The 9,428-nt window shown below is 51.3% G+C and overlaps 1 protein-coding gene across 2 annotated transcripts; it reads right to left on the bottom strand.

Annotated features, from left to right (window-relative positions):
* Positions 1-1,287: 1,287 nt before the first annotated feature.
* On the bottom strand, positions 1,288-9,428 carry MCAT (malonyl-CoA-acyl carrier protein transacylase). Of its 2 annotated transcripts, none has more exons than XM_024737612.1 (4): positions 8,922-9,428; positions 7,662-7,749; positions 4,870-5,087; positions 1,288-1,870 (listed from the first exon to the last, which is right to left on the bottom strand). In XM_024737612.1, exons 1-4 carry the CDS (start codon positions 9,339-9,341, stop codon positions 1,451-1,453), a joined length of 1,146 nt encoding a protein of 381 aa, XP_024593380.1. In that variant the 5' UTR covers positions 9,342-9,428; the 3' UTR covers positions 1,288-1,450. The 2 variants fall into 2 exon arrangements, 1 of the variants encoding a protein (XP_024593380.1); XR_003002190.1 differs by having other exon boundaries at positions 1,803-1,870; positions 4,033-5,087; positions 8,922-9,365.

Genomic DNA, 9,428 nt, shown 5'->3' with positions numbered 1-9,428 from the left:
GCTAAGATCCCACATGCCTCAAGGCCAAAAAACCAAAGCAAAACAGAAGCAATAAAGACTTTAAAAATGGTCCACATCAAAAAAACATAAAAAAGGGCTTCCCTGGCGGCGCAGTGGTTAAGAGTCTGCCTGCCAATGCAGGGGACATGGGTTCAAGCGCTGGTCCGGGAAGATCCCATGTGCCACGGAGCAATGAAGCCCGTGTGCCACAGCTACTGAGCCTGTGCTCTAGAGCCCACAAGCCACAACTACTGAGCCCGTGAGCCACAACTACTGAAGCCCGCATGCCTAGAGCCCTCACTCCACAAGAGAAGCCACCGCAGTGAGAAGCCCGCGCACTGCAACGAAGAGCAGCCCCCGCTCGCCGCAACTAGAGAAAGCCCACGTGCAGCAACGAAGACCCAATGCAGCCAAAATTAAAAAATAAATTTAAAAAAAATCTTAAAAAAACCCCCAAAAAACAAGCTCAGGGATTTCATTCCCAATATGGTTTTCCTACTATTGCTGGATAATGAAAAAAATCACCCAAGAAGTTTAGAATGACTCGTATTTAATATTGATATTAGGAGCAGAGAGTCTGCGCCCTGCTTCTGGTGTGGAGCAGCTGAGGACAAGCTCTGCGGGTGGGCCTGAGCCGAACCAGGCCCTGGGCACACAGCCGAACCAGGCCCTGGGCACACAGCAGGCACTCCGTGATTGCAGTCTAAAGGGATGACTCGGGGTGGGGGAGGAAACAGGGCCCTCAGCCGCCCTCCCCGCACCACTCCTGCCTTGCTAAAGGACCCTCTTCCCTACCAAGGCAGAGGCCACTCACTCCCTGGCATACAGCAGGCACTCAATACTTTCTGTGCAGTAAGTAAACAGATGGGGCCCTGGGTCTCCCAACTGTTGAGTGAAGGGGTGGACGGAATGGCTGCCAAAGCCCACTGGGTCCTAAAGCCCTTTAACCTCAGTGACAAAGGAGCTAAGGCTTTGGCTGTGTGTGGCCAGAGGATGCTGGGGCAGCAGGAGCCCATCTGCCACTGGTCAGCCTTGTGGCCATGCCACCTGCCCACGGCACCCACAGCAGCAGGCCAGGCCTTCCCAGTCCCCAGAACACACCTGCCAGCCAGGTCATTCCCGCCCCTTGTACAGAGGAGCCCCTGAGCCCCCAAGAGGCGGAGGGGCCTGCTCAAGAGGCAGGGCAGGAACTCACCAGTCTTCACAGAACCGTCACGGCTGCATCTCTCCCCGGCACTCGAACGTGTTTCAAGGGGGGAGAAATGGACTGTGTCATGTAAAGAAATACTCGTTTTCAGTGCTTTTTATGTGGCGCTCAAAGCACTCTGCCAACAATCCCTCCCGATCACTTGGAGGCGGCGGCCTGGCTGGGCTCGGCCCACTGGAGCCCCTTCGGCCTCCTCAGCCACGCGCCCTCCACGCCAAGGTCCTCGGGAGGCCCCTACAGGTTCTAGTGCAGGTCCTCGTCAGCCTCCTGCACCTCCACGTGACTGTAGGACCTCCAGGCCTGCAGGTTACAGCTCTTCAGGATGGTTCCCAGCTGCTTCCCAGGTCCTACTTCAAAAGTTCTGGGGAACTCGGTGCCTTTCTTCCTCTCATATACGGCGTGCATCGTCTGCTCCCACTTCACCGGGGAGACCACCTGCCGGACCAGCAATTTCCGGATGTGTTCTGGATGCATGTATCTACTCCCATTAACGTTTGAGTGGACGGACACCAGAGGCTTCTTGACATCAATTGCCTTTAAAACTTGTGCCAGGGGCTCCAAAGCTGGCTCCATGAGGCTGGTATGGAACCCACCGCTAACTGGCAACATCTTGGTGCGTCTGAAGTGATACTTGGAGGAATTCTTCTGGAGAAACTGCAGAGCCTGGAAGCAAAAGAAGGGAGGTTTAAGCCAACCAAATCTTAGGGGAAGAAACAGAGAGGCAGTCACCACTGGCTGATGTCGTCACAGTCCTACGTGTAGGATATGCTTATCTCGACACATCAGCACAGGTTATTTCATCCTGCACAGCTGCCAAGTCAGTGTCCCAGAAGCCCTCACTAGCCCGGTGACCCCAGACAACCTCTTTGAACTTCTTTTAGTCCATCCATAAAATGAGCACAATTTCACCTACTTCATAAGATTGCTGGGAAGTGATCAGATAGGAGGTATCTGATGAATGAAAAAGCAGTATCTAGTAAGTGTTAGTTTTCACTTAGAATTCTGCTACTCTTCATAATTTTTTTAAGCCTGTTTTCTTGTTACTCCATAACCTTCAAGATGAAAATTCACAAGATTCCAGCCTCACTTCACAATCCAAGGTCTGAAACCCCTCATCTGGGCTACTCTAGAGAAGACAAGAGCTTGATTAAAAGGGGCCTCTGGGACTAACAGGCCCAAACTTAGAACCATTTGCAAACATCTTTAGAACAGTATATATTCTTAAGAGACCCCGTGCCCTCGGGACACAGCCCAAGGCTTACCACCCTGACAGCCCTTCACTGGGATCCACCAAAGGCCTTCCTATGCACTAAACCGTCTGCCACGTCCCTCCAACCTGACACCATCCACGGCCTGCTCAGAAGCTGGGCCAGCTGCTCCTGACGACTCAAGGTAAGTCGTGGCAGCTGCGTGACCTCGGGCACTTTACCTGTCAGTGCCTTAGTTCCCTCACCTGTAAAATGGTGATAACAACAGTTACGTCACAGGGCTATGAAGAACTATGCTCGGTATACAAACCCTACAGAAGCGCAGCAATTACTAACTTGTTACCAAGCCCATCCATGTCCACCGGGAAAAGTACAGCAGGGTCTGGAGTTCCCTGGTGGCCTAGCGGTTAGGATTCCAGGCTTTCACTACCGTGGCCCAGGTTCAATCCCTGATTGAGGAACTGAGATCCTGCAAGCTGTGCGGCACGGCCAAAAAAAAAAAAAAAAATACAGCGGGGAAGCTATTTGTGCCCCGAAAGGGGAGGGATGAAAGTTTCTGGTTGGACGGTGCTCGTTCTTCCCTCTCTGTGGGCCCCGCCCCGCAGGAGCTTAGCCTGCTGCCCAGGCGCGACTGGCCCGAGGCTCATCACGTGTCACTTCCCTCTGCTGAGTGAGTCCATCTGTTCCACCCGGAGGCTGCTCAGCCACCTGAGCCTTGGGGCGAAATCCAAGTGGAGCAGAGCCCAGCGCAGCGAACTGTCATGGAGCGTGAACCATGCGTGTGGGAAGCACGGAGGGGTCTGGGCTGTCACTGCAGCAGAGTCTAGCCTGACCTGACTGACCTGGTGCTTCACACCCAATTCCACGCTCCATCCATCCCCACCTCACTGAGGGGTGCGCCCCCAGCGCCTCTCTGAACAGGAGACTCTTGGACTTCACAGCCCAAGCCCTTCCCACCACGCCTGGACACTTCTGATCACCGGCATCTACGGAGACAGCTACTCGGTGGCACTTCTGCACCACTGCCATGGTCTCTAAGTGCTTTCCATGGGAAGTCTCTGGATTCATCCAACTCAAGTCCCAGGTCAGGGCCACAGGAGTCAAGGACACAGCCTCAGGGTCCAGAGGCTCCTGTGGCTGGCTCTCAGGCCAGGCATGGGTCTAACAAAGGGCAAGGAGTTTCTTCACATCCACTGTTGGAAAGGGACTCACCTGCTCAGGGGACCCTGCCCGCACCTAAGCTCTTTGCTGTAGCACTTCCAACAGCACCAAAGGCCAAACCTGGGAATCCCAGGAATCGCCACCTGCACTGGATGCCCACCTGTCTGGGAGCCTGGGAGACTCCTGCCTTGACTGGGGGGCCCCTCCTGGCCCACTTATGGGCTTCCTTCCAAGGCTATTAATGGGAATAAGCAACCAGCTCCGTGATTCGCTTGGGGCCACCGTAGCTGGTCTTCGCGTCATCTCAGAACTGCCCCAGAGGCTCGCACTGATTCAGAGGAGATACGTAAGGACACCTGCGTACTGGCAAGGCCTCAACAGGGAGATGAGCCAGCATGGTCAAGTGGAGGGTGGAGGGAACCTGAACTTCAGAGGCACATGGACGGGAGCTCTCACCTTGCCTCCACCACCACTAAGCACTTGGCTCTCAGTGCCTCAGCTTCCCGCTGTAGAGCTCCCGTCCACAGAGCGCAGGACCAGATGGAGGACTGGAGGAGACAAGACGGGGAAGCACCCATCCGGCCTGCACTCAACACTCCCCAGCCAGGCACACGGTACAGAACTGCCCCTTCCGTCGGGCGCTCCTGTCTGCCTGGGATGCCCCTGCTCTTGGCAACCTCATCCTCCAGGCACCGCCTCCTGGCAACCTGGTAGTCAGCCCGACCCTTACTGTGCCCTGAAACCTGGAGTCATCCGTTCACAGCCAGCCTTCCTTTGACAGCAGGAACCCCGGCTGATCCGTCCGTGTGTCCTCAGTGCTTGCCACACAGGAGCTGCCCGAGAAAGGATGTCTGGGGCAGCAGTGAGTGGAAGGATGGACAGAAGGAAAGGCTGCAAAAACAGACACCTAAGAAAATGGAGAGCAGGGCAGAGTAACCCAACAGGAAACAGCTTCTCTCTCCAAAGAAGCAACTGGATCAGAGGCTGTGGGAAGCCCAGAACGTATCACAGGAAGGCCCTGGAGATTATCTGGCCCAGCCCCTTTACTTTCCACGTGGGCTGGAAATTTGCCCAAGGTCTGTACGTGGTGGAGCGGAGACAGTACCCCAGCCTCCTGCCTCTCCCTGCAGTGCTCGCTCCACCACACACACCCCTGGCCCCCAGATGCCTCCCAAGGACCAGGGCTGGGCAGAGCACCTGTTACACTCTGTGTGCTCCCAGGTGTGGAATAATTCCAACCTTCTGGACTGGACTGGACGGGGGTCTAGGAAGGTTGCTCCCGTGAACACCCACCTCCAGGTGTCCTGAGATCACCCTGCAGTTGGGAAAGAGGTAGCTGGACACCTCGCACACGGGGTTCTCTATGCCCAAAGTCCTGCAGTGCTCCTGGGCCTCCAGACAGGCAAAGGTGAACTTGGACTGAGGCTGGCCGACGACGGACAACATCCCACTGGGGACAGCTTCCGAGGCTTCCTGCATGGCCTCAGCTCGGATTTTCACTGCATACAAACCTACCCAGAGAGAAGTGCATTTAGAAAAATCAAGGCATGTAATGGAGAAGAGAAACCCAGACCCAAAAAACAAAGCACAAATTCCACACTGTGTGCTGGAGACACTGATATGGGTATCCATCACCAGTCTACAAGCCGCAGTTCTACGTATGTGAAAGCATACATATATGGTACCACCATCATCAAAAGGCAGGGTGCTGTCCCTGGCACAACCTCAGTGTCCACTGACAGATGGATAAAGAAGACGTGGTACGTATATATGATGGAATATTAGTCTAAAAAAGAATGGAATAATGCCACTTGCAGCAACATGGCTGGACCTAGAGATTAGCATACTAAGTGAAGTTAGAAAGACAAATACCATGTATCACTTATATGTGGAATCTAAAATACGACACAAACGAACATATCTACGAAACAGAAACAGACTGAGACATAGAGAACAGACTCGTGGCTGCCAAGGGGGAGGGGACGTGGGGGAGGGAAGGATTGGGAGTTGGGGATTAGCACATGCAAACTATTACATACAGGATAGATAAACAACAAGGTCCTACTGTAGAGCACAGGGATATACATCCAATATCCTGTGATAAACCATAATGGAAAAGAATGTGAAAAAGCACATATGTATAACTGAATCACTTTTCTATACAGCAGAAATTAGCACAACATTGTAAATCAACTATACTTCAATAAAATTTAAAAACAAAACAAAAAAGAATGGACTGCAATTACTGGACAGCTATCATCCTGGTCCTGGGCCAGACCAAGGAGCGGTTAAGGGACCGATCCAGGGTTTGACGGGACAACAAAGTCTGAGGAACAAACCCTGCACCCTTTCTCTCTAACACACCTTCGTTCACCCGGCACCGTATTATGTCTGTACTGGACTTTTAGCCCTTACACAAGCAGAACTGTGGAGCAAATACATTAAAAGCCTGTGTTAACAGGCAGGAGAGAACCCACAGGAACGTGGAAACCCTCCCAGGCAGGCATTAAATAACTATGCAAATTGTCAAGTGAAAAAACACAGAATGTCAATAATCCTGCAAATTACATATACATAAAACTGTATTTGTATAAAACAGTTTTATTAGGATGTGGAAATATGAAAATTTTTTTCCACTTCCTTGATAATGATTCCTTCCTATAATGCTTTTTTAAAAAATAATGAGGTGAATTTCACATAAAATATAACCAGTTTCAAGTGTATAATTCAGTGGTATTTGTTTTGTTCATGTTGTACAACCACCAGCTCTAGTTTCAAAACTTTCCATCAGCCCATAAAACACCTCATTTCTCCTCCCCTCCATCCCCGGTAACCTCTAATCTGTTGTCTCTCTGGATTTATGCCTTCTGGACATTTCATATAAAAATATGTGATTTTTGTGTCTGGCTTCTTTCACTTAGCACGTTTTTGATGTTCATCCACACTGCAACATAAGTATTTCATTTCTTTTTATGGCTGAATAATATTCCACTGGATGGATCTACTACAATTTGTTTATCCATTCATCTGATTATGGACATTTGGATCATTTCCACCTTTGGCTATTATGACTAATGCTGCTGTTATAAACATCTGTGTACAAGTTTTTCTGTGTGGACATGTTTTCATTTCTTAGGTATAGACCTGTGAGGAGAACTACTGGGTCACATGGTAATTCTATGCTTAACTTGAGGAACCACCAAATTGTTTTCCACAATGGCTGCACCACTTTACATTTCACCAACAATGTGTGAGGTTCCTACATCCTTGCCAACACTTATTATTTTCCTCTTTTGTTTTTTAAATTAAAGCCACCCCAGTGGGTATGAAGTGGTACCCCACTGCGGTTTTGATTTGCATTTCCCTAATGATTGGTGATGTCGCACATCTTTTCATGTGCTTATTGGTCCTTCGTATATCTTCTTTGGAGAAATGTCTATTCAAGTCCTTTGTATTTAGCTATAAGCAAAAATGTTTACATGTTTATACACAAAAATCTTAAAAGGTGTAACTGATATGGCTCAAGATCAAACACTGATTTATTCTTTTTCACTTAATGAGAATCTACTGATGATCTACCACACGACAGGCACTGGAGGTACACGAGTGGACTACAAATGCACGTAAGTAGTGGGAGACACTAAAGCAAGAAGATTTCACAAGACTACAGGAAGAAAGAAATTCCCTGATGAACCCTTCAAGCTTAAAAGGGAATCAAGGTGAAGTCTGGTCCTCAGGTCCCATTGTCACCCCCACCCATGGCTCTCTTCTCTATTACCCCTGAGTAGGTCCAGAATTATTTTTGGTAGTGCCCCTTGTCTTCAGTAAGCCCAGCAAGACCATACCCCATGCATAAAACCGAACCTTGGGACTTTCCTGGTGTTCCAATGGTTAAGAATCCGCCTTCCAATGCAGGGACGTGCGTTCGATCCCTGGTCACGGAACTAAGATCCCACATGCCACAGGGCAACTAAGCCCATGCGCTCCGCAACGAAAAGATCGCCCATGCCACGACTAAGACTCAATGTAGCCAAATAAATAAACATTAAAAAAAGCAAAAAAACCCCAAACCTCTTCCTATGTACCTTCACAAAATTCCATGGCTCCAGCAAACACTAGGGCTGCAAATTCTCCCACACTGAATCCTGCAGCAGCAACACAGTTCTCAATAACCTGCAGCGACACATGCAGAAGAACATGAGGCCAAGTTCTCAGGCGAGTTCAGTCCGGGGCTCTGCACTTGCAAGCTGACAGGGGTTCAGCAGTTCAGTGAGCCAGGTTCTGCTGGCCTGGTGCTCCAGCCAGAAGACAACACACAGAAGTGGCCTTGACTATCACTGATCCAGCCCTTTACTGATGAGGAACTTTAACTGGCAAGGCAAGTTAAAGCCTACTGGCGGACTCCTTGGTTGAGCTGTGATGCCAACCCAGGGCTCTGGATTCTCTTGCTTCTGCCCTGGTGCTGCCCCTCAGGCTGATGGAGACAGAGGACGCTAAGTACAGAAGTTAAGAGCATGACCTTCAGAATCACCTCTGGATTTGATTTTTAGCCTGGGAGAGTACCCTAACGTCTGCCCCTCAGTTATCTCATCTGTGAAATGGGGAGAGCAGCAGGACCGACCTCACAGGGCTGCTGAGAGAATTACATGGAGATAACACCCCTAAATCGCTCAACACAGACCTGGCCCAGGACAGGCACTGGATGAATGTTATTATCATGACTCGACATGACCACTTAAACTAATTCCTTTAATATCTCTGAGTCTTCTTTCCTTACCCACTCAGTGACAGTACTTACCTCACAAGGCTGTTGTGATGATGAAATGGGGGTAAAGTACGAGCTTAACATTTACTGTTGTGATAATAAATATTAATAGCAATCATTTCACAACTTCAAGTGAACTGATACTTTCAGATATCACCTTCTCAATGACCCTTCCTTTAAGGGTGAAGCTTAATCATGCTAAAATCATTTAGTAATTAATTAAATGATTAAGGATCATTTAAAATCGCAACCCAGCCCTCCACTCCCCGGCCCCTCTCCCTGATCTATTCTTCTTTCTGAAACACTCATCTTTAACACACTACGTAATTTACATAGCACATTTATTCTCTATTATCTATCTCCTTGCCCTAACATGCAAGCTCCCCAGGCGCAGGGATCCTTGTTTTGTTTGTTGTAGGCTGTATCCACTGGGCCTACAACAGTGCCCGGCACGGTGGGAACTCAGTAAGGATCTGCCGAACAGATCAGACGTTGGAGCACGCCGGCCTGGCAGGCTGGAGCTGTGAGAGCTCGGGCGGAGCCCATTCTCCCCGGCCTGCAACAGGGCCTCGGGCCTCACCGCGGGCTGCAGGTGATGCAGTTTCTCGACGGCGGCCAGCGAAGCCACGAAGACGGCGGGCTGGCAGTGCACGGTGCGGTCCAGGGCCTCCTGCGGCCCATGCAGGCTCAGCTCCAGCAAGTCGTAGCCCAGCACGCGGTGGGCGGCGGCGTAGAGCTCGCGGACGCGCGGGTAGCGGAGCAGACCGCGGCCCATGCCCACCACCTGGCTGCCCTGGCCGGGGAAGAGCAGCACCGAGCACTGGCCCGGCAACCGCCGCACCGAGGCCTCCCGGGGCCCTTCCTCCGCCGCTGTCGCATCTCGCAGCAGCTCCTCCACGTCCACCGCGCCCGAGGGAGGCAGCAGGAAGCTCGAGGCGCTGCTCCTGCACCTCACGCCCCGGCCCAAGGCCCACGCAGCCCGCGCGACCCGGACGTTCATGCTGAGGAACCGGCCCCACGCGCGTTACCAGGGCGACCGAGGCCCGACAGCGGCGGCGCGGTGCAGCGCGGCGCGGTCCTTGACGCA

Source organism: Neophocaena asiaeorientalis, unplaced genomic scaffold (assembly GCF_003031525.2).
Source record: "Neophocaena asiaeorientalis asiaeorientalis breed wild unplaced genomic scaffold, Neophocaena_asiaeorientalis_V1.1 scaffold242, whole genome shotgun sequence".
Classification (NCBI taxonomy): domain Eukaryota; kingdom Metazoa; phylum Chordata; class Mammalia; order Artiodactyla; family Phocoenidae; genus Neophocaena; species Neophocaena asiaeorientalis.
Note: the sequence above shows the minus strand (reverse complement) of the source record. Positions and strands in the feature narration are given on the sequence as shown.

Excerpts from the sequence above, each read along its gene's own strand:
- MCAT (XM_024737612.1), bottom strand. The coding sequence starts at position 9,341 with ATGAACGTCCGGGTCGCGCGGGCTGCGTGGGCCTTGGGCCGGGGCGTG. Across the intron at positions 7,750-8,921 it reads TGCATCACCTGCAGCCCGCG|GTTATTGAGAACTGTGTTGC; the intron begins GTGAGGCCCGAG and ends GTGTCGCTGCAG. Across the intron at positions 5,088-7,661 it reads AGCCATGGAATTTTGTGAAG|GTTTGTATGCAGTGAAAATC; the intron begins GTACATAGGAAG and ends CTCTCTGGGTAG.